Here is a 27,382-nt window from a genome sequence, read left to right as displayed (position 1 = left end):
TTGTCCCAAGAAGAGGACCATCTCAGAAAACAGGTCCATAAAAATGCGTCATGCTTGCAAAAACCACAAGCCCATAACCCACCATTAAAAATAGCGTTTTGCAATATCTGGGCACAAAACATGCCTCCAAAGCAACACTCCGCATCGTGCAGTTATTTCACTCCCTACAAACATATCTTCGAAAGGTAGTGACCTTTGTTGAAAGAGCGACAACAACAGAGACACAACCACCTTCCAATGCAATCTGCTTCAATATCAAGCAGCTCTTACAGTTAAGCTGTTCTTCCGAATATTTAGGTGCAATCTCTTTTCTTGTGATTTGAATCCACTGGTTTGTGTCCTAGTCTCCGGAGCAGCAGAAAACAAGCTCTCTCCATCTTCTGCATGACATCCCACCAGATATTTAAAGGTGGTTACCACATCGACCCATAGTTTTAGGTTCTCCAAGCTTCTGAGATTCCTTTTCAAGTGTTGTCAACTGAATGGTAAGATAGTTGTTTGACTTTAACTACATAGCAGAGCCAGCAAAGGGACTGAGCAGCAAAAGGACCGATACGCAATGGGACTGATGCATATCACATCAGTCCCAGTGCGCATCAATGCTCAGCACGCATTCTTGCTAGTGGCCTGTTACACATCTTTGCGATTCACTAACAGGGTTTCTCATAGCAACTAGTGGGTATGATAATCGTGCCAAAAAAGAAGTGATTACAAGGGGATCATGAAAGGATCCGCTTTCCTTGTGGGAACGACAGACCTTTTGGGATCGATTCACCGACATGGAGCGAAGGCGAATCCCAAACCGGTTTAAATGCAAGTGGGAATGAGCCCTGTGTTAGAGGATACAGAAGTATGCCCATCTTTCCTCTTAAATATCTCATTATGGATGAAGGGCCTTTGCATCTTTCTTTGCTTTTGGGGGCCTCAGTGCCATGCTCCCTCCGTTATTTCAGTCTGAATAGTGAAGAACCAGCTTTGCTAACCCAAATCTTACCTCCTCTTCTAAATTTGTGCAGGTGCAAAAGTCTTCATCCTCAACCTTTCAAATGAGAAAAATGATGCTGGTTTTCACTTCTCGAAACCAGAATAATGCTGTGGGCTCTGTGGCCGTGGGCCAGCTGTCCCTTTGCCTTGGAAAGGGGAAGTCGGACCTTCTCCTTTCACTGAAAGTGACATTTGGTGACATTTTGCCATGTTTCCCCTGAAATATTCCACCGGTGGGTGGGATATCTGTGGGATATTCTCAGGAATTTCAGATGGGAGGGGGAAGAGGACACTGGATGGTATATGAATGCAGGATTTTGTCCAGAGAGACACACTTTCCAGCTTCAACCTAGAAGAAAGAGAGAGGAACAGAAGGTCCCAGCTCCGAAAAGAGACCAGCCATGGCAAATCTGAAGAAGGTCCTTCTGGTCGCTTTCCTCCTGGCTCTCTCTTATCAATATATAGCAGGTCAGTGGGATCCCTTTTCCTTCCTTTAATCTTATTGCTACAGTATTTGTGAGATGTAAAGTGCTGGTATGTCTTTGCTTGAGAGAGAACCCAACACATGTTGGGATCTGATCTTGGCATCTCCTGATCAAGGTTGCAGATTCTCTTGCATTTGCTGAACATGAAACAGAACACGATGCCAGATAAAACAGTCCAAGAAAGGCATAGCTAAGGGAAGGAATGAGGGCATTTCCCCCTTCAAATATGAATTCTGCCTGAAATTTTTGCCAGTATATATATGTGTGTGTTTGTGTTTGTGTGTATGTGTATAAAATTATTTATTTGGTCTTTGACCAATACAAAAATTGATAAAATAATAATTGCACAGTACAGTTTTTAATAACTGTTAAAACAATTTCAAATACACTTTCAGATCAGCTTTAGATATTTCAGTTTCCGCCAACCAATTGGCAATCCTATCTTATCCTATGCTATCTTATCCTGTGTGTTTGTGTATATGTGTGTCTATATATATATATCAGAAGTGTGCATATATATATGTATATATATGTGTGTGTGTGTGTATATATATATATGTATATATTCTCACTCACACGTGTGTGTGTGTGTGTGTGTGTGTGTGTGTGTGTGTGTGTGTATAAAAGTAGCCTGCTAAGATCTTATCAGGCTGCTCTTTGGCAATGAAGCCACAGGAGGGCACCAGAGAGAGAGAGAGAGAACGGGAGCCTCGAGGGGAGAAGGCGCCCTTTCTGCTGCCGCCAGAGGGCGCCCCAGGACAACAGGGAAAGGGGTGGCGCCCTTAGAGAGTGCAACTACAATTCCCATCACCCTCAACCAACCCACAGGCCCATGGCCCTGGAGGAAGGATCAAGGATTCTGGGCATTTCCAGAAAGGGGCTTCAGGGGGCCAAGGGCGCAGACAGGCTGCAGGGAGGCCTCCCCCAACCTCTCCATGGTCTGGGGATGATGGAAAGTGTCCTCCAACCCCCCCCCACCATGCTGTGCCTTGTGAGGATGATGGGAATACATATACTCACACATATATAATATACACGTTATATATATATATATATATAGAGAGAGAGAGAGAGAGAGAAAGACATAATATACACACACACACACACACACACACATATATATATATACACACACACATATATGCACACACTCATATACACAGTTATATATATAATTTTATTGGTGACTCTCATGTCAGTGTTAGGGGCTTTGAAGGACAGTTCCCATCATCCTCAGATGATGCAGAAGGCGGAGGTCCTCCATTTAAAAAAACGTCCTACATTGGAGGGGATTTTGCCCTCCATTTGTCCTACATTTTTTTACACTTGTCCTGGTTTGGAGGTTGACAGTTATGGCAACCCTAAGTGGGGTGCCCCAACAGAGAAGGGCCTGTATATGCTAGCTATAAGTCTCTATTGCTGTGTTACAATATCATATATCTTTTCCTCCTCTCTCTTTCCTTTCCTTGCCTTCCTACAACTAGAAGCAGCGGGTCCCAGCTCTCCCAGGGATTGTTGCTTTGCCTATTGGGACAAAAGACCTCTTCGCATTAGGAACATAGCCTCTTACTACTCGACTGACTCTGAATGCAACCTGAAGGCAATTGTGTAAGTATCTGAAATCCATCCTTTCCCAATGTTTCAATCCCCTTTAACATTCAGCTATGGCATGTCTGCAGGGGTCTAAGTCGGAGACAGCGGATACGCTGTTCTCCATTCGCGACATGACAATTTGGTGACAGTTTGGCGAAGTCTCCATCTTCAGACCTTGCCCACCCTGACGGATGCAGAAATCTCAAACCAAAGCCCTCTCTTCTTTTCTCCCTCAGGTTTGTTATGAAGAACGGCAAGCAGATCTGCGTGAATTCAGCTGAGACTTGGGTTCAAAGGGCACTGCCCAATTTGAATGAAATGAAGTAGGAAGAATTGCGGAGAAACAGAGGCCACAAAAGAAGACGCTGAGAAGCAAGACAAACTCCACATTTCAAGAGCACTGAAGACCATTTAATGGCTATGTTTTTCTGCGCTTCCTCAAAGTACTCTAGCAATTGTAGTTGGCAGATTGCTTAAGTCTCTTCCAGCTCTTATGATTCTGTATCTTCCTTCGTAGCAGATACAGTTCCTAGTATCCCTTACCTGGAAATCCTTTAGTTCTATGCTTTTAGTTTAAAGTAAAGAATTAATGTCAGAGTCTATGATGTATGTCTGCACTCCAACCCTATGGCCTTTCCAAATGTAACTTGCATTCGTAAAGCACACTGACACCAGCAAGACTGCATAGGAAAGTGCCAAGATCAACTGACAAACTGGTTGTGTGTATTTATTGCTGTCATGTCTATCCATGCTTGCTTGGCACTCCAATCCCCAGAATTCCCTGGGATGGGGGATTCTGGGATGTGTAGTCTAAGGATGCATCCATGCTGAGTTAATATATTTTGTTTTGAAGAGTATAAGTTGAAACAATAACTACAATAAATAGATAAAGAAAGCTACTACATCCATTTGTTGCCTCTGGTGTCATCCCTTGACCAGCATCCAAAGAAAGGTTCCTGTTTTGGCTTGCAACTCCCAAAGCGGTCATGTTGGCTTGGAGATGCTGGGTAAGGCTGCCAGATCTCAGGGCCCAGCCCCAATTTCCCAATTTCCATGGGTCATCTCCAAGTAGGAGAGGAGGGTGCAAATTCTCCAGTTTTGCAAGGTTCAGCCCTGGTCAAAGAGAAAGGACTGTGTGCAGATCTTCCATCTCATTCTCACTGAAATGAGCGCTGCTACCATTTGCAAAGTTTGACTGATATGGTGCTGCAGCTTGCAAAGACTTCCTCTTTGTATTTAGTTAGCTTCTTCCTTCCCTTTCAGTTGTGGTGCCAGGGTTCACCTTCCATTCTCCCTTGCAGCTACTTTCTGTCTAGAAGCAAGGAGGCAACATTAAATGCTCCTCATCCCACCTCCCTAAATTTTTTATGAGACAGAATAATCCCCACTGGATTATACTTCCAATGTCCATCGTGTGATAAAGACCAAAGAGAGGAGTTTGCAAAGGCTTCAGTTTCTACCAAACAAACTAGAGTTGACACTACTTGAACTGCCATGGCTCCATCCTACAAAATCCTGGGATTCGTTGCGGCCCCAGCGCTCTCTGACCGAGAAGGCTGAATGGCACACAAAACTACAAATCCCAAAATCCCATAATGTTGAACCATGGTAGTTAAAGCAGTCTCAAACTGCATTAATTCTTCAGTGTGTAAATGCAGCTCAGGGGGGAAGTTTGGGATTCCACATATATTCTAAAATAGAGGTCTCTGGCAAGGAATTCTAAGTCCATCGCCGCATAACAAATCCCAAGATCTCATAGGATGGAGCCACAACAGCTATCGGTGTGCAACATGCATTCGCCCACATTCAAAATAGCAGACACATGCTTGAAAAATATCCCGGTATAGTTCACCTTTTTCCTATAACATACTCTCCCAATCAGTTTTGGCATTTCAGATGCCAAAAAACTGAACAGACTGCACCATTTAAAAGGCCATAGATACCAGCTGGGGAAAGAGAAGAGTTTAGGAAGCAACCCTTCCAGATCAGATCTATAAGAGTCATGTAGTTGGCTATAGGGAAAACCACAAGGAAGTGAATGCATCCAGCAAAAGCACCCTCCTGCTTCTAAATGAGACTAAAAGACAAGGAGGAATGAAAATGAAATGAGGAAAGAAATAAAAATAATGTCTTTTGTAAAAAAGGGAAGTAAGGCCAGAGGATGGGAGGAGTGAGTCAGAAGAAAAGGGGTTTGAAAAAGAAAACCCCACCAGCATTGTTTGGAGCTCTCCAAACAAGTTGCTTCGAGAGCGAACAGTCATCTGTGCCAAGAAAACCAGGGATTGCGGACCAAGGGAATCCGACAATTAGTAGCCACCGGATGGAAAGATACCGGCTGCAAGAGAGCATGAGCTTCTTCTGGCATGGAAGAATCCTTCTGCCGTTGCTGCATTTGGCTTTCCTGTTTATGGGTGAGTTGACTTTCTCAAGAGATCATGCCCTAGATTATTTTTGTGGGTTTTTTGGGCTCTGTGGCTATATGGGCTGTTCAGAGGAGATGCCGAAGCCACAGATGCCGGCAAAAAGTCAGGAATAAACTCTTCCAGAACATGGCCACATAGTCTGAAAAACCCATAAAAAGAAAGAACGAAATATATTGGGCATCAGCTGGGGTTTGATTCCAGGACCTCATCATAGATACCAAAATCCTTGGATGCTCAAGTCCCATTAAATACAAGGGCATAGTATAATGGTGCCCCTTATATGCTTTTTGTAAAAGAGAGAGAGAGAACATTTGCAAGCTGTGGATGGTTGAATCTGTGGCTAAAGAAACCATAGATATGGAGGGACGGCTGTAATTGTATCCAATGGACCTAAATTTAGTTCCAGTTCTTGGTACGTTGGGGTGGGGTGGGGTGGAATATTGCCTATCTCTCACACCTTACAGCCTGAGAGAAGCAGTGATCGGAGTAATCTGTCCACTATGTCAAATGATAGCAAGTAAAGTGAGGTTATAAAATGAGGAAGGTAATAAGGAGGAAAGCATCAGCATGGTTTTGGGGCTTGAGTGTTGGAACAGGACTCTGGAGATCAGAGGACAGTGATTTGTGGTTGTTGTGTGTCATTCCAACTTATGGCAAGCCTCAAGTGAACCTATCATGGGATTAGTTCAGAGCAGGTTTGGCTTTCCTTTCCTTTCCTCTGAGACCATGAGAGGACAAATCCTGCCAAGAAAACCCTATGATAGGTTTGCCTTAGGGTCTCCATAAGTTGGAGACAACTTGAAGGCACACAACAACAACATTCCTTGAAGCACTTAACAACAGATTTGCAGGGAGTAGAAATTGTGTTGGGAACTTCAAGGCTGGCTGGTACAGGGTTGGAAGGAAGGGAGACCCTCGGATATTGGTAATGCAAAAGTTATTTAATTCTATGGGAAATTTGGGTATACCGTATATACTCGACTGTAAGTTGACCTCATGTATAAGTCTAGGGCAGGTTTGGGGCCCAAAATTATGGATTTTGATATGACCCTTGGATAAGTCGAGGATAAAACCTAGGGACATGCAACAAAGGATCTAAATGATGAAGCAAAGGAAAACAATGCCAAAGAACCTACAATAGTATGGTAGGCATAACCATTTTGGTTCACACTAAAGGCAGGATGGAAGAGGGAAGTAGAGGGAATTCAATGCTTTCAGGACAGATTGCACTCTTGCCTTTCACCAGGGGATGGTTCCCTTTTTAATAAGAGTTAAAGTATAGTATTTACATTGACCTATGGATAAGTCAACCTAGGTTTTTGGGGTCAATTTTTTGGCTAAAATTTCTAGAGTTTGAAGTGCTGTGTGCTTTCATTCTATTGAGTAACCGCTCATGCCTCAGTCTTGGCAACATACGTCTCCTGCGGACATCTTTGGTTACTGAATAAAGTTTACTTAGTTTTACTACCAAAGCTTGGATTTTTCGGAACCGAAATGATCCGACGCATGACACAAAATGTCTTAGGCCAACCCTTAAAGGCTTTGTACAGTATAGAGGATACATACAAAGCGGATGATATACTTTCTTACTTCCTCTCCGCTTGCTGGAACAAGACTGGCTCCGTTGCACAAGTGACCCAAAAAGTACTCCCTGGGGATGCAGTGATTTCAAGAGGAAACGAAAGGGTCTGTTCTGCTTCTATATGCAGAGAAGCCATGCACCAGCTGAAAATAATGCTCTCAGAGCAAAAGGAACCAGTTCACTACTAGGAGTAATTTTACAATAGGGTTCACAAGCAGTGAGGAAGGACATGCTATTTTTACAGCCCTCAACTTCTTTAGACTTCCCAGATTGCCCTTTTTCTGTTTCAAACACAGATGTCCTCTCTCTCTCTCTCTCTCTCTCTCTCTCTCTCTCTCTCTCTCTCATATATATATTACAAGGATGACCATTTATTCCACCTTTCTTGTTCTTAGTATGTTTCATCTTGCTCTTTTAGGATTCCTAGCAAAGGCACCTCCAGGCTCTTCATTGATCCAGACCCCAGCCTCTCTGAATGTCCTGGAAGGATCAACACTGAATATGTCATGCACATTCAATGGAAATATCACTAGCAAATGGTTTTTAAAGTGGTTTCACTGTAAAAATGGTAATCAAGTGGAATTAAAGAACTCAAACCCTCGAGTTAATATAACTTCAAAGAAAGACCCCCCATTTAGTTGTCTCATTCTGGACAGAGCTGATATAGATGATTCTGGAATATACCAATGTCGTATTGGTGACTTAAAGAACCACAACCTTTACCGTAATGAGACAGAAGTCATTGTTAATGGTGAGTAATTCATTTTTGTGCCCAACGCTCCCACGGGAAGCTTGATTTATCCTCCATATTATATGCACAGGTCAACTTTTGTGAGTTTGGGTGACTTTTCCCCCCTTAAAATAAGAAAATATTTTAGATGAAAGAATCAATGCCTTTACAGTTTGGTTTAAGCATCATGGATATCCCTGTTACAGACAAACAAGGGGTATGTCTACATTGCAGAATGAATGCAGTTTGACAGCGCTTTTATTGCCATGGATCCATGCTGTGGAAAAATCTGGGATGTGTATTTATGTGAGATATTTCGCCTTCTCTGTCAGAGAGCTCTGGTTCCACAACAAACTACAAATCTCAATATTCCATAGCATTGAGCCATGGAAGTTAAAGTGGTGTCAAATTGCATTGTTTCTGCAGTGTGGACACACCTGGGGTTTTCTGATATGCACAAATCAAAATAGTCCATTCCTTTTCATTTCCATTGAATTATCTATTTTTTGCATTGGCACTGTCTCCCAGGTGCCCAAATGGAAGTCTTCCTTTCCAAAGAACAGTCTGTGGGGACCCAGTTCATTTCCAAAATAAATGAGGAGCCAGTTTGTGTGAAGTTGGACACAAAAACATGTCCGGCTGACTGGATTGTTTTGTGAGGAACAGAAGCCGCAAGGGGAACTGAGTCATGGTCAAGGGGAGGGAAGGCGATAAGAGGAGTGCAAGCTCATCCTTTTCCCCCCGACGACATAACTTTTCTACTTCTCCTCCCTCCCAAAACTTCAATTCTTAAGGATTGCAGATATGTATTTGCTCATTATTGAGCTGCTTCAGAGGCTGCTGGTAGCAATGATATTTCTGGCTGTAAAGCTTTTGTAAGGCTTCCAAATGACATTTCTGTAGTCCCAGGGCCCTTTCATGCTACAGAATCATAACACTATGAATCCATTGATAACAAATCTGTGAGTAAAGAGGTCTGACTGTACTCTGTTGCTCCCAAACTGCCTATTTTTGCCTTAGCTTGGCAAGATGTAGCTCTTCCCCAAAAATGGGGGAAAAGAGAGAAGCGTATCTGCAAGGAAAGCACCAGGGAATCCCCTGCAATGCATGCATCCCCAGTGCATTGCTAAATCTACTAATGGTTCCATATCCACAACTGCTACTTAGGGTGCCTCTACACTCTAGAAATAATGCAATTTGACACCAACTTAAGTGCTGTCACTCCATCCTATGGAATCCTGGGATTCGTAGTTTTACACATTCTTTCTCCTTCTCTACATTCAAAGAGTGCGGGTACCTCACAAAAGTGCAAATCCCAGGATTCCGCAGGATGGAGCCATTACTGTTAAAGCATTGTTGAAATGCATTCATCCTGCAATGTGGGTCTCTCTTAGTGTATGCGAGGCAGAAGAACAGTGGCAAAGGCTTTAATGCAACTACAAATGAGTGCTACATTTCTTTTTCCTCTGTAGAGATTACCGATTTGATGGTGAACCAGACTCCCAAACATCTCAATAAATTGGAAGGGGAAAATGTCACCCTCAAGTGTAACTTCAGGACCGTCAGCAATCTCAGCACCATGTATGTTCGGTGGAAGAAAAATACGACGGAGTTGAGCAATGGAATGGGCCCATACAGAATCACTGAGGATCTGGAAAAGGGATTTACCTCCCTCACAATCCTGAATGCTGAGAAGAGCAATTCTGGAGTCTACAAATGCGAAGTGGGGAGCAGCTTAAGGAATCGATCAGGATCAGGAGATGGATCTTATCTGGTTGTTACTGGTAAGTAGTGGTGGTATATATATATATATATATATATATATATATATATGTAGTTGAGCAAGAACGTTTGATAAAATATATCTCACTGAGCAGGAAAACTCAGAGCGCAATGATGGCACATCATGTGTTGCCCAAGGATGTGCGCTCATAGATGATATGAGTGTGTGTTGCAAGACCTCAGGCCTGATCTGTTCTAGGACCCATTTATCTGTTTTTAATTTAATGTATTTACATTCAATGCATGGATTTATTTTTCAAACCCAGAAGTGGACTTGAGATCTCTTTAGTTTTGGTTTTGCCATAGTTTTGACAAACATTGCCAAAAGTTTTTAGCAGTCCCTGCGTTCCCCAAGCGGCAGAACATGCCCTCCAGATCCATCCAAGTGAACCAAACCTGAAACAGAGTTTCTTTTCCAACTATTTTTGGGGTTTGCTTTTCACTGTCTTCTGTTTGTTAAGCAGAACATACCAAGCAGCTGGATCCGGAAACTGCGACGGAAAATGCTGGTACCAGATTCGGACTTAGCGCCGGGGCTGGAGCCGGAGCAGGCACCTTCCTCCTCCTCCTCTTGCTGCTATTAGGCATCTTAGTTTGGATATACACCAAGAAGAAGAGAGCCAAAAGTAAGTCTCTCTCGCGCAGCAGACAGGAGCCGGGTGGATCCAAGATGTTTCACTGCCTGGAGCTGCATCTGCACTGCAGATTTCCGAGTTATGGCGAACCTAAAGTGAATCTTTTATGGGGTTTTCTTGGCAAGATTTATTCAGAGGCTTGTCATTGCCTTTCCATGAGGCTGAGAGAGTGTGACTTGCCCAAGTTCACCCAATGGCTTTCATGGCCGAGTTGGAATTCAAACCTTGGTCGCCGGAGTCGAAGTCCATTCAAACCACTACTGGAGAGTTTTCAAAAGCATGTTATCCTAAACTGCACACTATATATTTAATATAACATGTAGTTCTTCCCTTGAATTGTCAGGAATGCCAATGCCAGGCTAGGCCTTAGGGTCTAACCAGGAGAGTATATAAGGAACTTAAATGGGGCGGATCATCATGGTTCACAATGGTGTTGGCCCCATTTAAATCCCCCAAAGTCTCATGAAATAATTATGTTTTCGTTTCTACTTTCTTCCATTTCTGTAGGCACTCCAGGAGTGAGATTGAATACAGAGGCTGTTCCAACTGAAGAAGTCAAAAAGGTGAGGTGGATGGCTGCAACGCAATAAACGTGTTGTCGGTGCTCCTGCTGCCTCCCAAAATCTCTCTCTTTAAATAGGCAGCATCCCAACTGAAGGGCACTGGGACATTTTTCTCATTGAGACCCATGAATGAGAGAGCATTGCAGTTATCATTTTCCAGCACAGCACCTTAGACACCATTCAGCCAGAGCTCTGTCTGGCTTAAGAGATAGGTTTGGGGATCACATTCAGTCATAAACATTAGGCCCAAAAGTCACAAGATTAAGGCCAATTCACAGTGTCATAGGGGTTTATACCTTCTCTTCTCCAAGCTAAACATCCCCAGCTCCCTAAGCTGCTCTTCATAAGGCATGGACATTTCACCATTTTGGCCACTCTCCTCTGGACATGCTCCAGAGTGACAAATACTGAGCATAAAGGCCCCCAAAGTGAGCATAAATTCTATCTTTTTCTTGCCTGCAGCATCCGCCTGCTACCAACCAAGTGAGTGATGTAACCTATGTGGATCTCAACTTCCACAGAAGGGAAGTGCAACCAGCTACTGAAGTCATTTATGCAGAAGTGAGAAGCAGGTCAAAACAGTAAGGCATCAACAACAGAGAGGCCAAGCCAAAGCCAACCTGTTCTGGTTGAAGAGACGAACAAGTGAAACAAGCTCCTCAATGAATCAGTGGCATGTCCCCTCCCATCCAGGATGGGCCTGCCATCTCCTTTCGAGGAATGGAGGAACTTCTACCACCGCAGCCTACTCTCTCTGTTTTGCTGGGCAGCCCATGCCTCTCCATTTGCCTCCTTCAACCTAGTGATCTCCAGATGTTTTGGACTATAGCTCCCATTATTCTTGGCCATAGGTTGGGCCAGCTCTGGCTGATGACAGTTGTATCCAAAAACCGTTGAACAGTACAGTGTCGGAGATGGCTGTGCCAAAATGATGCTTGATTTTGAAGATGCTGCTCCTGCTGAAGCCATGACTGACCCTTGTCATTGTAGAATTATAGACTTGGAAGGGCCATTCAATCCAAAGGCCATTCATTGCAACCCCATTCTGCCATGCAGGAACTCACAATCAAAGCACCTCCGACAGATGACCATGCAGCCTCTGTTTGGAAAATTAATACATGCAGTGTGCCATTGTCTTGGTTCATACCTCTGCTAACAGATAGGAATGTGCTTCTAAGCTATTCCCCCCCCCCCCCCCTGTACTTGAACGCAACAAAAGTATTATTCCACTTGGTGTCCTCATGCCACTAACTCCTATGTTTCACAGAAAAGTGGGGGAAATGAGCAAGAGTAATAAAAGTGCTCCTCAGTTGCTATATTTGAACAGCTACATCCAGAAACATAAAGACTGTTGTGAACACATAATAAAATCAAAAATAAAATTTGAGGTATTCGGCCAGGCGGGGATCCTTGCAGAGTTTCTCTTCCAAAGCCATGTACTTCAGCGGGGCTTTCTCTTTGTGCCTGGGGAGAAGAGGAAGAGAAGAGGGGATCAAGACCAACAAAAGGAAGAATTGGAGAAGCATGTTCAGCTTGAGAAGGGCAAGCAGTGACAGATTCCATGTCAGTTGGGTGGTGAATCCATTCTGGGACCCGTTCTTTAAGAGAACTCTCCAAAGTGTTGAAACTATGTAGGAGAGAGGCTTTGTTCCCCCAGACCACTTCTTTAAAGTTCATACTAAAACCCAGAGTGGATTCACTGCCCCACTAATGTGGATGCCACTAGCTGCTTGTGACCAAAGGAGATTAAGGGTGGGCATGCCACTGTCTTCAAACATATGGAGGGCTGGCATGGAGTGGTTTGAGCATTGGCCTATGACTCTGGAGACTAAGGGTCAAATCTTGACCTAGCCATGGAAACCCAAGGGTGCCCTTGGGCAAGTCACACTCTCTCAGCCTCAGAGGATGGCCATGGCAAAGCCTCTCTGGAGAAACTGGCCAAGAAAACACCATGATAGTTTCACACTAGAGTTGTCATACATCAGAAACAACTTGAAGGCACACAACACACATGTAGGGGACTAGAACAAATGGGTGCAAGCAATACAAAGGATGTATCCCAAAATCCCTTTTCCATCCCAACCAGGATAGAGAGATCTATCTTCCATACTTGCTGAGACGCATCTCCAAGATGCGAATGCGGAACATGGCATCGGAGCAATAGTTGAGGTAGGCATCCTCATCCTCTAAGGTCATGTTGAGTTGGTTCTGCTGGTACCACTGCTGCTTCTTCTGAAGCTCCTGGGTTTCCTGTCACAAAGAAAGATAAATTTATTTGGGGGGTTATGGGGAGAGCATAGAGACAGCATGGTGTAGTGGTTTGAGTGCTGGATGACAACTCTGGAGACCAGGGTTCGATTCCCAGCTCAGCCTTGGTCAAGTCCGACTCTCCCAGCCTCAGAGGATGGCAATGGCAAGCCTCCTCCAAAGAAATCAAGAAAACCCCATGATAGTCAGAAATGACTTGAAGGCACTCAACAGCAACAATCCAAGTTGCTAAACCCAATTCCCAAACTATAGATCTGTCTTGCTTTTCAACCTTCTGTCCAGGAGGAATTCCAAAATAGCCTCCATTCTGAGCATGACTAAGCATGGGTTGATATTATATTAGTGTTTTGAGCTTTGCTTTTGTCACATCCTAAATTTTTCCCAAAGGCCCTCCATTTTGCGGGGCCTTGTCCTCCTTTCCCGTTATGACATCTGGTCCCCTTGCCTTCAATTTGAGAGAACCAAGGCCCCATCCAGGCTGCCCTACTTTTGCTTTGGAGATCCCTGCAATCCCAACCGATGCCAATGCACCGAGGAGAACAAGGAGGAGTAGTGAGGCAATACCTTCTCGAAACGGGCTTGGATGAGATTGGCCTTGTCGACCAGACGGTGCTTGAAATCAGTGAGGCAGTCCTCCTTGAGGCGCAAGGCCAGCCACTTGGTCATCTTGTCCACGCCACCAAGCTGGATCAGGAATGGTGCCAGGTAGTCCAGTTCCTGCTCCACCTGGCGCTGGCGTTCCTCTTGCAACTGGCGCTCCTGGAATAAGGAAAGGAGAGTGGTGAGATCTGCTGGGGCCTTGCTCTGTGTCTAAGAAATGGGAATTATATGTTGAGATGGCCTTCTCTGATGTGGCTCCTCCATCCATGGAAGCCCAGTGGCTGCCAATGTCGGTGCCAAGTAAAAATGCAACTTTTTATTTAAGCCTCTGAGGACTACTCTCATTACTTTTAGGATCTGGCAGAGTATACTCTGTGTGTGTGTGTGTGTGTGTATCCCAGACAAAGCACAGAAATGGGGATGGCAAAGGCTGCATGCCTTCCACTTACCATTGCCTCCCGTTGTTCTTTGCTCTTTTCATTCCTCTCAGTGTCATAAATGGATACAGTCAGCTTGCTGGCCGCTTCTTCATCCTCGCGATTCCTTAGAATATCCAGGATCTTGAACAGGACAGAAATGAATTAGAAAGAACTTTACAGTTGTGCAGAAGAGGAAATTTCAGGAGGTGTAACTTGCATACGAAGCAAAAACTACTAAAATTACCCCTTTTGCACAACTTTTAAAGCCACATGAGTTGCATCACATAATGCATAATGGTTTGTTTTGTTTTTATGGTGGGATAGTATCTTTATTTTGGAGACTTTGGATGAGAGCCTTTAGCAGCCTGGGGAAAATGTCACATTTTGAAACCCAACCAATCCTTATAACCGAGTGAGACCAATGGCCCTTCTAGCCCAGTATTGTCTCTTCTGATTATGAGCCATGCCTTCCCATTACCTATCACCTGAGAAGGTTTACCTGTGGACAACCACTATTAAGTTGTGACCCATTCCTGGCCAAGATAGTTCCTCTGTCCCACTTACCTCTATCTCAGACTCCCACACTTGGTGCCGGGAGCACTTCTCATCTTCTATGAGGTTCATCAGCATTTCATACAGATGGAACAATTTCTTTTCTTTCTCAGTAGACCCAGCCTAGAAGCAAAGCAACCAGTGAAGAATGACTGAGGGCTCCATTGGTCCTTCAGCCAAGGATGGATTGAATACACTATTTTTGGCCTGTATCAGTTTCACCTACATCTGTTCAGAAGTTGGTTTTTGGAAGGAAGTCACAGTTTGGGGAGTAAAGTCAGTATAAATAAAGAGGACAAGGAGGAGGTTGTCCCCATCCACCCTGTTTCTATGAGGATCCCTACGGCCACATGAGTATCCTTGAGTATTTAAATGAGGTTGAAATCAAGGTGCAAAATTTGGGGCCCTCTACATATGTTTGGTCTGCAGTTCTCATGATCCTTCACCACTGACTCTACTGATGTATACAAACAGACATGGGGATAAAATACTCATGGCTACAAAGGTATGTTTAATTGAGCTGGACAGTGAAGAAAGTGGATAGGGAAAAAAGCCATTCATGTGAGATGTGGTGCTGGAGAGGAGTGCTGAGGATACCGTGGATGGCCAAAAAGACCAACAAATGGATCCTCAAACAGATCAAACCTGAACTCTCCCTGGAAGCCAAGATAAGGATGCGATACTTTGGCTACATCATGAGAAGACATCGCTCATTAGAAAAGACAATAATACCAGAAAAGGTAAAAGGAAACAGAAAGGGATGAAGACCACATGCAAGATGGATAGATTCAATGAAAGAGGCCGCAGGCCTGAATCTACAAGATCTAAGCAGAGTGACCTAAGTGGAGAAAAGAGGGTCTTGGAGATATCTCATCCATAGGGTCACCATGAGTTGGACCAAATTCTGCTTACTGTTCCCAAGCACATGCTGACCCCTTGAACCACAAGGAAAGGTCATTGAAAGAATAGGACCAGGTGTATCTCCTTTCTTGCTTGTTCCCTGCAAGGGCTATCTCTCCCAGATACCTTCATCCTTTCCAAAAGTCTCAGATGGCTTGGCTTTTGTCCTTACCTGGTAGCTGGTGCACATGTCGGGGGTCATGACAATTTTGTTCCCCTTGTTGTCCACATCCGAGCGTTTGTTGAACTCTCTCTTTGAAGGGGTGATGTAATTCTTCTTGCGGTGATAGGTCAGGTAGATCTTCTCCTCCGCGATGGAAAAGATGCGCTCGGCCACATCTTCATCTGCTAGTTTGTTCGGGTTCCTATGGAACCGCTCAGTGATTTTCTAGAATAGGATGTGGAGAGGAAAGAAGATGCAATGGTATACTAGAATCATTGGCATTGTGATTAAGAAAAAAAGGTGATTTAATTTTTAGATGATTCTGTATAGTTTATGTTGGGTTTTTTAATCACTGATTTTATTGCTGCTGGCCGTCTCAGGGATATTTTATAAAAAGGCGGGGTACAAAAGTCATACAAGAAATGAGTAGAAAAGCATCAGCTCCTAAAGCTGAAGCTATCTTTGCAGAGCAGGAGACTGGATTGCAGAGGACACTGGAAGGTATGGGTTCCTGGGATTTGTTGTTTATTGCTTTGACGGAAAAGGTGAACCTATCTCACCAAACTACAAATCCCAGAGTTCCATAGCATTGAGCCATGGCTGTTAAAGCGGTGTCAGACTTCATTAATTCTGCAGTGTAGGTGCAAGCCTCGGTTTCTAGGGAAACGTCTGGCTTGGTTTGCTCTCGGATCCATATATCTGAGCGACTGGGCTCCACTTACGAAAATAGGCCTGGCGTTGGTCTCAGTGTTGACCAAAATGGCAGCCACTTTCTTCACTCTTTGGCCAAATTCTGTGTGGCGGTAGTAGAGAAAATCTGATCGGCCGACAAAATATTCAGTCATATCTGTGGGGGTTTCGATGCGTTTCTCCAGACCGTCTACCCGTGTCTCACTGTAGAACTCCATGGTTCGGTCCGTCTCAGGTTCCATCGTTTTGTAGATGTGGGCTGAGAAAGCAAAGTGGAAACCCTGGATGTTATCTCCAATCAAACGATGGGTGAGAAAGGTCTGCAAAAACCTCAACATCCAGAAAAGCTGATGAACCACACTTCTACATATGGGATGGTCAGTGTCTCCCATACCTCTTTGTCCTTCCCCACAAGTGGCATCAGGATAAACTATGCAAACCTGCAGAAATGTTCTCTCCCAGTCATTTCTTTTGGGGTGACAACCTTAGTTACCACCTAATGATGCCAGAAAAAGGACACGATTGCTTAATTTGCAAGCTCTTCGGTGCTATCTGATGATACTTAGCAAAACTAGCACTTATTTTCTACTGCTACTTTGGTAATCAGTTACTTTTTGGAGTTACAAACTGCAATGGGTTTATCTTTCTGTAACACATAGAGCTGGAAGAAACCCCAAGGGCCATCCAGTCCAATCCCATTCTGCCAAGAGGGAAGACACAATCCCCTCCTAACAGAAGGCCATCCAGCCTCTGTTTTAAAACCTCCAAAGATGGAGATGCCACCACATTCCAAGGCAACATATTCCACTGCCAAACAGCTCTTATCATCAGGAAGTTCTTCCTAAAGTTTAGGTGGAATCTCTTTTCCTCGAGTTTGCACTTGTTGCTCTGTGTCCTACTCTCTGGAGCAGCAGAAAACAAGCTTGCTCCATCCTCAATGTGACATCCTTTCAAATATTTAAACAGGGCTATCATGTCCCCTCTTAACCTTCTCTTCTCCAGGCTAAACATACCCAGCTCCCTAAGTCCCTACTCATAGGGCGTGTGCAAAGGTCATTTCTGAGATACCTTTGAGCCCATGTGCATGTCCAGGAAGGAAGCACTCCGTCGTCACATCGGTTTGTTTGTTCAATTCCCGCGTCTCCATCACGTCTTCTCGGTTCTTGTACCATTCCTTTACTTCCAGCACTTTGGTACCTTAGTGGGGGAAAGAGAAGCCACTAAAGCTATAGTATCATGCAAGGGAAAGAGAAAACTTCCCATAGCTCAAAGAAAAAAGAAATCTGGAGACTTGGACACCAGTAATCAGAATTTCATGGCCTGTGCCGTACTATTTTTGTTATGACTAAATTGAGACTCATGATCTGACCCCAATGACTCAAATGCATTCTCAATCAATGAGGGATTCACATGACCATAAAATATATATTGTCTCCGGTTGGGAAACCTTAGTGGCAAGGTGCTCACTTGATCAATGTTAAAAAATAGCAAAGTTGCCCCAAGGAATATGACCAATAATCCCTTGCATTTATCATCCCACTTTGTACCCCATCATTATTCCTCAGTATTGCATAACCCATTGACCCAAGTTATATCCCACAAAACATTCAAACCCATGGCAGGCAAGATGCATAAGCAACTCTTTACAATTTTGCGTCTGGGCTGCTATGATTCCAGAAGTGACTTTGGGTCCATCTCCAAGGCGAGGTAGGCATCACATGAGTCTGGAAATTTTACATGAGGAGGTCAAATACAAACAAGTGCGAGGATGCTCTTCTCAAGGCAGATGCAGGTCCTACTTACAATCTGGATCCTCATAGAGAGTGAGCCGGGAGACCAATCCATTGCCATTCAGGTATGGAGCCCATTTCTCCAACTTGGCATTCTTGTATTGAATCACCTTCTTGCCCTGGGGGCACCGGGTCTCAAACTCTAAGGACAAGAACAAGAACAGCATTGCTTTCCATCACCTTTGTGTAGCAAAGGTGAGGAATCCATGCAGCCCTCCAGATGTTGGAAGACCATAGGAGCTGGAGCTGAAGGAGTAAAACTAACCACTAGTTCCCAACCTTTGGGGTGGACTTGGGGTGTAGCCACATTGCAGAATTAAAATGGTTTGATACCTCTGTAACTGCCATGACTTCTCCCACAGACTAGGAATTTCATGCAAGATGAATAATATACAGGAGGAATAAGGGACTAGGAAAGAAAAAATATATACCTTTTGGAGATATCTGGATCTGCTCCACCCAAGATGCAGGCATGTCAAAACCCTTTGGTTCTTCTTCTTTAAGCTGTCGATAAGATTCAAAAGGAGGATCCATTCGGGTGCTGGCTTAATCCTTCTCCATCTCTAACAATCAAATGCTATTTCTTTCTAAATGCTCTGCAACTTTCTGGAAACATTCAGCAAACAGGGTGCCTTCACTGCTGAATAAGAGCCATGGCTTGGAAATATTCCAGTATATACCCAGTATATATATTCCTAAAAGCAAAACTGGGTTGTGCCATTTTATACAAGGGATACTATTTTACTCTGCCACTGTATGTAATGGGACATGAACATCCATGGATTTTGGTATCCATGGGGGGATCCTGGAGCTGAACCCCAGAAGATACCAAGGGCCCACTGTATCGCTCTTGTATCAGCGCAGCAGCTTTGGATGACAAGGAAAATGGGCGCATCACCTACCAAAACCTCCACTTCATCATCTCCCATTTCTTCTTCCTCCTCCACATCCGGCACCGACAGAAGAGGTTTGTCAGCCCCCAGCAGCATGAATTCCCAATTCACCGGATCACCGAGGTCAAACTGGAGATCCTAAAATGGAATCCATGCCAAGCAGAGTTAGATTCTGAAGGCCTTGCCGAGAGCGCTGCCCAAATCTGCCTCAACGTTGGGCCAAATCTTGACTTTGATGCCAGTTAAAGGAGTGGAGAAAGCCCTTCTCCAAAGCAAACTCAACATCAGTTGGGGGCTTGCAGAGGTGGGACATATAAATGATTTGTGGGACAGCATCCATTTTATAAAACCAGGACTCTCATTTCCCTAAAAGCTGATGATGATGCAACAGCATCACCTGAAACTACATAGAGATAGGATGCTGTGTGATGATCATATGGAGATACATATATAATATGGATGTCTGTTCTTTTCCTTTGTGTCAGTCTTTTTGGTCCTTGCACAACTGACTCCTGTTCACTGCATCTAATAAAATTGTGAATTCTCCACCGTTCGGTGTGGACCATAGACTCATAGCACTGGAAAAGACCACAAAGGCCATCCAGTCCAACCCCCTGCCATGCAGGAACTATGAGTCTGGCTTCATTGCACCGGAGCTAACCAATTCCTATTTTTTGTGCATAACATGTATTGTATTTACGCTCTGGGGAGAAAAACTGGGGAGGAAAGCCCTTTCCTTTTTTTCAAGGCTGGAGTTGTGGTTCTCCAAGAGATGCCCACCTTTGGCCTGGAGGGAACGCTGTTGTTCCATGCTGCATAATAACAAATCTAGGAAAAGGGATTCCACCTAAACATTCGGAAGAACTTCCCTGTTTCACTGAGGATGGAGCAAGCTTGTTTTCTGCTGCTCCAGAGACTAGGACACGGAGCAATGGGTGCAAACTCCAGGAAAAGAGGTTCCACCTAACATAAGGAAGAACTTCCTGACAGTAAGAGTTATTCGATAGTGGAATATGCTGCCTTGCAATATGGTAGAGTCTCCATCTTTGGAGGTTTTCAAACAAGCTGGATGGCCATCTGTCTGGAGGGCTTAGATTGTGTCTTCCTGCATGGCAGAATTGGGATGGATTGGATGACCCCCTGGGGTTACCCTTACAACTCTGGATTCTGTGATTCTATGATCCAGGCATCATTCCCAGCCATCCCTTGCAGAAACGCACCCTGCAAGCATTCCAACAGTCTTGCATGTTGATCCAGTAATTTCTGTGGTTCCAAACGCTCTCGATGCCAAGGAAGTGATCATCGGCGGTGCTATAGCTCTTCCCCGTAAAAGGGTCAATAAAGAAACTCTCAGGGACTTCCCGCTTGCCTGAAAGGACCAGGACCCAGGCGTGGACCCGGAGGCCGTACAAGGTGTCTGGCTTGGGCTTCTGGGCTTCCTGCAGCCAAAAGCAAAGAGAAGAGCAGAGGGCTGTGGTTGCAATACAAGAACGGAAGCATTGTGGGCTCTCCTTTTCACTGGCGGTCCCACGGACAATTCCCCCACCAAATAAACCTGCCCAAAATCTGCCAAAAGCTTTTGAAAATATAGTATTTTCCTTCCTTTAAATCTTCAGAGGTCCCCAAACATACAAGTCAGGAGGGGCTGCAACAGTTTGCTTTTGCCTGAATCTGCTAGAAAGGGGAAGATACTTGAGTCCCCATAGCAAGAGGAACGTGAGATTTATAAATATGATGATGATGATGATGATGATGATGATGATGATGATGAACTCCTCCATCTTCTCATCTCCTTTCTGCTGACTTAATGGAGTCCAAACTACTTTTGCACTTTGAACTCATTTTGCAGCAAGTGAAGTAAGCTGAGGACAAAGGGGGAAAGTGGAAGGAAAAAGGGGGAACCGGGACATTTTAAAAACAGATGAAGAAGTGGGACATCGAAGGAATAACCAAGACTGGCCAAATTAGGAAGCTGGAGGGTGTGAAACCTGTGAGCAGTTTCAACTCACAAGACATTTTCCTAACCCTTGGGTCACCTTCCTCCCCAGCTGCAGCCCAGGCAAAGAAATGAGCGCATCCTCACCGCTATTTTTTCCTGTTCCTCCTTCTTCTTCTTGTCTTCCACTTCTTGCACTTTCGCCTGTAGCTTGGCTGCCTCCTGCTGCTCATATTTGCTGGTCAGATCCCGAAGCGGACGGATGGCATACTTCTTGGGTTTCTCTTTGGCGGCTTCTTCGGTCACCTGCAGGTCCAAATTAATCCACAATAACAATAATAAACACAGCTCCACTACGTATCTTAGGAGTTTATTACGCGAGAGGGAGGGAAGAGCCCAAATCCCATGCAAAAATGGGGTTTAAATCTGCGAAAATCCTGCAAAAGCGGGTTTGTTTTCAGACGATGTTGGGCACATTGAACATTAACGTGACATTAACCTGTGCAGAAAGTCACAAAATCATGCTGCTTTTTACTTTCAGCAAAATCCACTTTCTGCATGGGTTAATGTTGTATTAATGCTCAATGATGTATATGAAAACAATCCTGCTTTTGTGGGATCTTCCCGGCATTTAAACCCTGTTTATGTTCTGGATTTGGACACTTTGCCTCCCATGATGTGATAAACTCCTACGTTTAAAAGCCCATTTAAAATGACTTCCTCATTACTAACGGATGACCATTTCCCTCTAATTCTTCCTATTACTTTCCTTAAAGCTGTAAAATGTGTTTTGTGATTGTCGCTGTGTGCCGCCAAGTCTGTGCCATTGCTGTCACCTAGTGGGCCCTGCTGTCATTGAAAAAGTAGGATAGATTATAAAAATGTCTACAATTTTGCCCTTGTATAGCAAAAGTACATTTCCCTGCAGATTGTTTAACCCATGGCCAGCGGTAAGAAAGTCAGTCGCAATTGCAGTACTCAAGAGAGAGAGATGGGCATTGTATTTTATTTTATGTTTGCCCTGACAAAACAGGGGTCTTGTGCCCCTAGCCCTAGCGAATATGGAGGGACAATTGTGTGTATGTATATATGAATGTGCCATGGTCCCTGGGGGTCTTCTCACCTGTTCTGGTTTTTGCAAGAGAGGGCACACCTCTTTGGACTCATCCATCATGCAGATCTCTCGGGTGGCATAGCCATTCACGCAGTAGGCATCATATCCAGCACCAATGAGCAGAGAGCACAAGAGGACGCTGAAGTCAAAGCAGTTTCCTCGCTGGTATCGCAGGATCGTGGTCGGCGAATACAGGTAACTGGGCTGCAAAAAGAGCCACGTTTTCATGTTGATCCAGAGTTTGGGGGGTCAATGTTTAGATTAAAAATTCTAGACTTATACATGAGTACGGTGAGTCCTTGTTATCCGCTGGGGTTTGGTTCTAGGATCTCTCGGGGATAACAAAATACGTGGATGCCCAAGTCCCATTAAATATAATGGCATAGCAAAATGGTGTGCCTTATATAAAATGGAAAATCAAGATTTGCTATATGGAATTTATACTTCTTTTTTGGGGGAATATTTTCAAGCCATGGATGCTTGAATCCGTGGATAAAAAAAAATCCATGGATAAGGAGGGCCAACTGCATATACAGGAGGTAATATCCTTATAAACCCATTTTGCATTGATCCCTGGTCTCCCAGTGTCCTAGTCCAACATCGAAACCATTGCACCACACTGGCCCTCTTTGCCATTGGCACATGTCAAATGCCCAGTTGAAAACTCCAGCATTGCTTGCTTATGGGCACGGGAAAAAATAAAAGGCAGTCAGGAAAAGTAACTTTTTAAAAAGTCTTACCGGCGCTATGGGAGATGGAAGGGGCTCCATGGTGAGATAGTCCGACACAAAGCGGGCACAGCCATCCCAATTGTACAACTCCAAGTAAGGGAGCAGAGTCGGGCGCACCGTGGTGCTGACAAATTTCTGCAAAAAGAAAAGTGTTTGTGACTTGTGTGAGCCTGTTTTGGAACAAGGAAAGTGTAGACAGGGCCAGACTATCTGGCTTTCACCGAAGAAAATGAAGGCGCAATAGTGAATAAAAGTAGAACTGAGTAGATTGCATACTTGCAAAAATTCCAGCTTTTTAAAAACAAGTTTTAAAAAGTTATATTTAAAAAATACACATTTGGTTTATGATTTCTAATCCTGGTGAGCAGAGTAAGTAAGGCTGCTAGATAAAATAATACACAGGGCTCCTGTTCCTTTAACGGTTGCAAAGAAGGGGGAGTTTCAACAGGTGCGGTCTTTCATGCTAGAAACACCTAATGAAATCCACATTACATGAGACAGTACTCCAGATGAGTCCTGACCAATGCAGAATATACTGGGACAATTACCTTCCCTTGACCTGGAAACTGTCCATCTATTAATACAGGCTAAAGGAGTATTCACCTTCTTTGCTGCAGCATTACACTGCTGGCTCATGTTCAGCTTCTGATCAACAATAATCCCAAGAACTTTTTCAGAATGCATTAATGTAGGTCATAGATCTCAATTCTATGGTCAACCTCCAGCAGAGTCATGCTGGAGGACCTATAGTTTCCAATAGAAAACATATTCATCTAGGACAGGTCTTCAATTTCATCTCTATGGTCAACCTCTGGAAGAGTCATGTTGGAGGACCTAGATTTTCTATAGAGAACGTATTAATCTAGGTCTTTGATTGCAACTCTATGGTCAACCTCCAACAAAGTCAAAGCTGGAAATGTGGAGGGCTGAATGTATACCTGTGAATATTTTCCATATATATATATATATATATATATATATATAGCGCTTTTGAGCATTGCCACCATAATGAAAAAAGTTCTGAAGGCACAGTGTGAACTACAAATCCCATCCATAAAAGTGACCCACAGCATAAGGCATCGCCATCAGCCCTTCTTCCACTTACTTCGACGCCGCATTCGTTCACCGGATGGAGGAAGAGCGGCTCCCGGTCTGGGCAGAGGTGGGCATACTGGTGGTGAAAGTTGTCAGCTACTTTCAAAAGCAGCTGCTCCTTGGCAGAATTTGTCCGGTAGGACTCTGGCAAGTTGGAGGTGTCAATAGATTTCCAGTCAAACTCACTATATGCACAGAAAGGAGCGGAGAAAGGAAGGAAAGCAACACAACACCATCATCATGGGGGACTAGGGATGCAACTCTTGACCTGATCTTTGGTCCGGTGCAATAAATGAAACCATATGGACATTTCTCTCCTTGCCATGGGATGTACAAATGTGCACATAGAGAGTTGGAAGGGGTCACACTCTCTCAGCCTCAAAAGGCAACGGCAAACCTCCTCTGAACCAACCTTTCCAAGGAAAATCCATGATAGGTTCGCCTTTGGGTTGTCAGAAATGACTAGAAGGCACACAAGAAGAGAACAACTTGATCTGGGTCAGGGTTTGGTAGCAAAGGCTAACTAGGAAATATGTGAGTTAAGGCCATGTTTCTTCCCTCCCTCCCTCCTCCTCCTCTGTCTCATTTCCTCTCTCATTCTCTCTCTCCTTACTATACAACTTCAGGAATATGGACTTGAATCTGGGAAAGCTGCTTCTCCAGGTCCTGGACTTCGTCACTGAGAATGGAAGAACTCAGCTCTTCTTCCTCTTCTTCTCCCAGCGATTCATATTCTTCATCGCTGGACTCCATTTCGCGGCTCCCTTTGCAAAACCTAAGGAGAGAAAGCTGTAGAAATCAAGGGAAGAGGTTCAAAGGGACGCCTTCACTCAAAAAGCAAATGGACTGATAATAAAATCATTTCTGGTTATGGTTCCAGTAGGCCCCTCGGGTACCAAAATCCATGGGTGCCCCAGTCCCATTAAATACAATACATAGCAAAAGGGTGTCCCCTATATAAAATTGCAAAACCGAGATTTGCTTTTTGAAATGTATATATTTTAAAAATATTTTCAAGCTGTGGTTGCTTGAATCCATGAACAAAAAAAAAATCTGTGGAAACGGAAGGCTTACTGTATTAGTAATTCTAGCAAGATTGTTTAGTTGGATCTGTAATGGCAGACTAATACGATATTTTGCATTGCACTGGCCTTTTTAGCTGCTGCATCACACTGGACTTTATCACACGTCGGTCTATGTGCTTCCATCCCCAAAATGGTTAAAGTGCTGGCATCCCACAAAAGCAAGCCCATTTGCTATTGGTTATCACACACTGTTGGCTCATGTTGTCTTGTGGTCCACTAAGACTCCTGGATCCCTTTTGCATGTGCCAAACTTACAAACCCAAGCATTCCATAGCAATTAAAGTGGATTGTTTCTGCAGTGCGGATGCAGCCAGAGATATTTTCCCAGCCCTGATTTATTAGAATTGGGGCAAAAGGCCATTCCCCCCCCCCCAAACCCTAGAACAAGAATATAGATGCTCCTTGGTATCTTTCCCCATCATTATTCTCCCAAAGTGTTCTTGGTAGAGAGGCCATTCCAGGAATGTAAATAACCGGATGAGAAGCAGAACGGAAAGAAGCAAAGGACAGTGGGTTTTGTTTCGGGTCAAGCTGCCCCTCAAAACTTTGTTTTTTGTGCTAGAAGATAACCAGTTAACAATAGGTTCTCATGCGCCCTTTTTATCTGGAGTTGTTTAGGGAGGAAAGTATGACAATTATGCGGCGAGATTAAGGCAGGAGGTGCTGGTGCTTCCTTGTCTGGAGCAGGCCTTTGGGGAAAGATAGAAAATGGCCATCTGGATTTTGATGCTGCAGCTGGACCAGAGATGCCGCCTAGAACTGGCCAGACTGAGGGCAAAGGAAAGGGCAATGGACAAGCAGAGTCAGACCAAGCCCAATGCCCAAGCACGGGTTGGCACATCTGTTGGTCCAGAATTCCTTCCTTCCTTCCTGTATTTATTTATTTATTTATTTATTTATTCATTCATTCATTCCATCTTTTCTTCTTCCTTCCTTTATTTTCTTTCTTTCTTCCTTCCATCCATCCTTCCTTCTCTTCCTTCCATCTTTTATTTCCTTTATTTTCATCCATCCATCCTTTCTTTCCTTCCATTCTTCTTTCCTTTCTTTGTTCCTTCTTTCCATACTTCCTTGATTCCTTCCTTCCTTTCATCCTTTCTTCCTCCCATCCATCCATCCATCCATCCTTCCTGCCTGCCTTCCTTTCCTTCATTTTTCTTCCTTCCTTCCATCCTTCCTTGCTTCCTCTCTCCCTTCCATTCTTCCTTCCTTCCTTCCTTTCTTCCTTCCTTCCTCCCTCCCTCCCTCCCTTCCATCCTTCCTCCCTCCCTTCCATCCTTCCATTATGCAAGCACATTCCTTCTCTCATATTGTTTCCAACTTATAGTAATCCTAAAGTGAACCAATTTTGAGGTTTTCTTAGCAAGTTTCTTCAAAAGGAGGTTGCCACGGCCATCTTCTGAGACCGAGAAAGTGTGACTTGCCCAATGTGGTGTCCATGGCTGAGCAAGGATTCGAACCCTGGTCTCTGGAGTCTTAATCCAACACTCAAACCAGTGTGCCACTCTGCATATGTATAAATGATTTAAAACTTGACTTAAAAACACGAAATACAGCTAAAGGTTTTTAAAAAAGCAATTCAGTCGGTTCAGTTCAAAACATTATGATGTACATAATGTACTGTTTTAATTGCTTTTAACCTTTGGTTGTATTTCAGCTTTTTAAGTCTAGTTTGAAATCATTTTAATATTGTGAATAATTTAATTTCCTTTTAATGTTCATTTTTTGACATGTTTTCAGCTGCATTGGTTTATTATTATTATTATTATTATTAGCTGCTTGAGTCCCAATTTTGGGAGAAAGGTGGGATACAGATCAATATGATCGATCATCTATCAGCCTCCCATCAGCTCCTGTTTCTGTGCAGGAAGACTCACCTTCAAAGCAAGCAAGACTGTTGCTCCACTTTCCCAGGTCTGTTGTTTACTGTCTCCATGGCAACCCTCTTCTTCCCAGGGGTTTCTGGGAAACGTAGTCCCAAAGCCCTGAGATGCTTCCAGGTGTCAATGGGCAAAGGAAAGAGAGCTTGGAAAAGTTACTCTCTGGATTGCAACTCTCAGAGTCCCCTGATTGGGGCCTAAAAAGACTTTCCCCAGGTTTTTGCTAAAGCAAGGATATAGTGCTTGTGTATCTATGCGCCTCCAAGACACCTGTGGACTTATGGTGACTCCATGAATTTTTCACAAGGGAAATGGTTTTGCTGCCTTTGAGTCAAGATTCCTAGAAATGTTGTCAGCCGCCTTGATCTAGTTGGAGAGGCGGGATATAAATAATAATAATAATAATAATAATAATAATAATAATAATAATGTTTGTTCTCCCATCTGTTTCTTTAGTCCAGGAATTGGATTTGCACATTTTTCTCAAAG

The 27,382-nt window shown here is 43.9% G+C and overlaps 3 protein-coding genes across 5 annotated transcripts; 2 read left to right on the top strand and 1 right to left on the bottom strand.

Moving 5' to 3' along the window:
* The first annotated feature begins 1,278 nt into the window (after window positions 1-1,278).
* LOC121914694 (C-C motif chemokine 4 homolog) lies at window positions 1,279-3,964 on the top strand. Of its 2 annotated transcripts, none has more exons than XM_042438318.1 (3): window positions 1,279-1,452; window positions 2,954-3,077; window positions 3,299-3,964. In XM_042438318.1, exons 1-3 carry the CDS (start codon window positions 1,386-1,388, stop codon window positions 3,387-3,389), a joined length of 282 nt encoding a protein of 93 aa, XP_042294252.1. In that variant the 5' UTR covers window positions 1,279-1,385; the 3' UTR covers window positions 3,390-3,964. The 2 variants fall into 2 exon arrangements, 1 of the variants encoding a protein (XP_042294252.1); XR_006100562.1 differs by lacking the exon at window positions 1,279-1,452 and adding an exon at window positions 2,243-2,460.
* A 1,325-nt stretch (window positions 3,965-5,289) lies between these two features.
* On the top strand, window positions 5,290-11,836 carry LOC121937454 (endothelial cell-selective adhesion molecule-like). The gene is made up of 6 exons (XM_042480641.1): window positions 5,290-5,473; window positions 7,486-7,818; window positions 9,270-9,581; window positions 10,044-10,205; window positions 10,722-10,777; window positions 11,240-11,836. Exons 1-6 carry the CDS (start codon window positions 5,383-5,385, stop codon window positions 11,360-11,362), a joined length of 1,077 nt encoding a protein of 358 aa, XP_042336575.1. The 5' UTR covers window positions 5,290-5,382; the 3' UTR covers window positions 11,363-11,836.
* Window positions 11,837-12,113: 277 nt separating this feature from the next.
* DRC7 (dynein regulatory complex subunit 7) lies at window positions 12,114-26,946 on the bottom strand. 2 transcript variants are annotated; one of them, XM_042480640.1, is made up of 18 exons: window positions 26,891-26,946; window positions 24,542-24,717; window positions 23,939-24,113; window positions 22,843-22,968; window positions 22,112-22,306; window positions 21,136-21,294; window positions 20,273-20,491; window positions 19,062-19,190; window positions 18,591-18,663; window positions 18,173-18,301; window positions 17,438-17,566; window positions 16,402-16,628; window positions 15,689-15,904; window positions 14,629-14,739; window positions 14,095-14,205; window positions 13,610-13,804; window positions 12,888-13,027; window positions 12,114-12,241 (listed from the first exon to the last, which is right to left on the bottom strand). In XM_042480640.1, exons 2-18 carry the CDS (start codon window positions 24,679-24,681, stop codon window positions 12,148-12,150), a joined length of 2,568 nt encoding a protein of 855 aa, XP_042336574.1. In that variant the 5' UTR covers window positions 24,682-24,717; window positions 26,891-26,946; the 3' UTR covers window positions 12,114-12,147. The 2 variants fall into 2 exon arrangements, with proteins under 2 accessions (XP_042336574.1, XP_042336573.1); XM_042480639.1 differs by having other exon boundaries at window positions 24,542-24,703; window positions 26,891-26,940.
* Between the last annotated feature and the right edge of the window lie 436 nt (window positions 26,947-27,382).

Source organism: Sceloporus undulatus, chromosome 8, assembly GCF_019175285.1.
Source record: "Sceloporus undulatus isolate JIND9_A2432 ecotype Alabama chromosome 8, SceUnd_v1.1, whole genome shotgun sequence".
In the NCBI taxonomy this organism is placed as follows: Eukaryota; Metazoa; Chordata; class Lepidosauria; order Squamata; family Phrynosomatidae; genus Sceloporus; species Sceloporus undulatus.
This window is presented reverse-complemented; position numbering and strand designations above follow the sequence as displayed.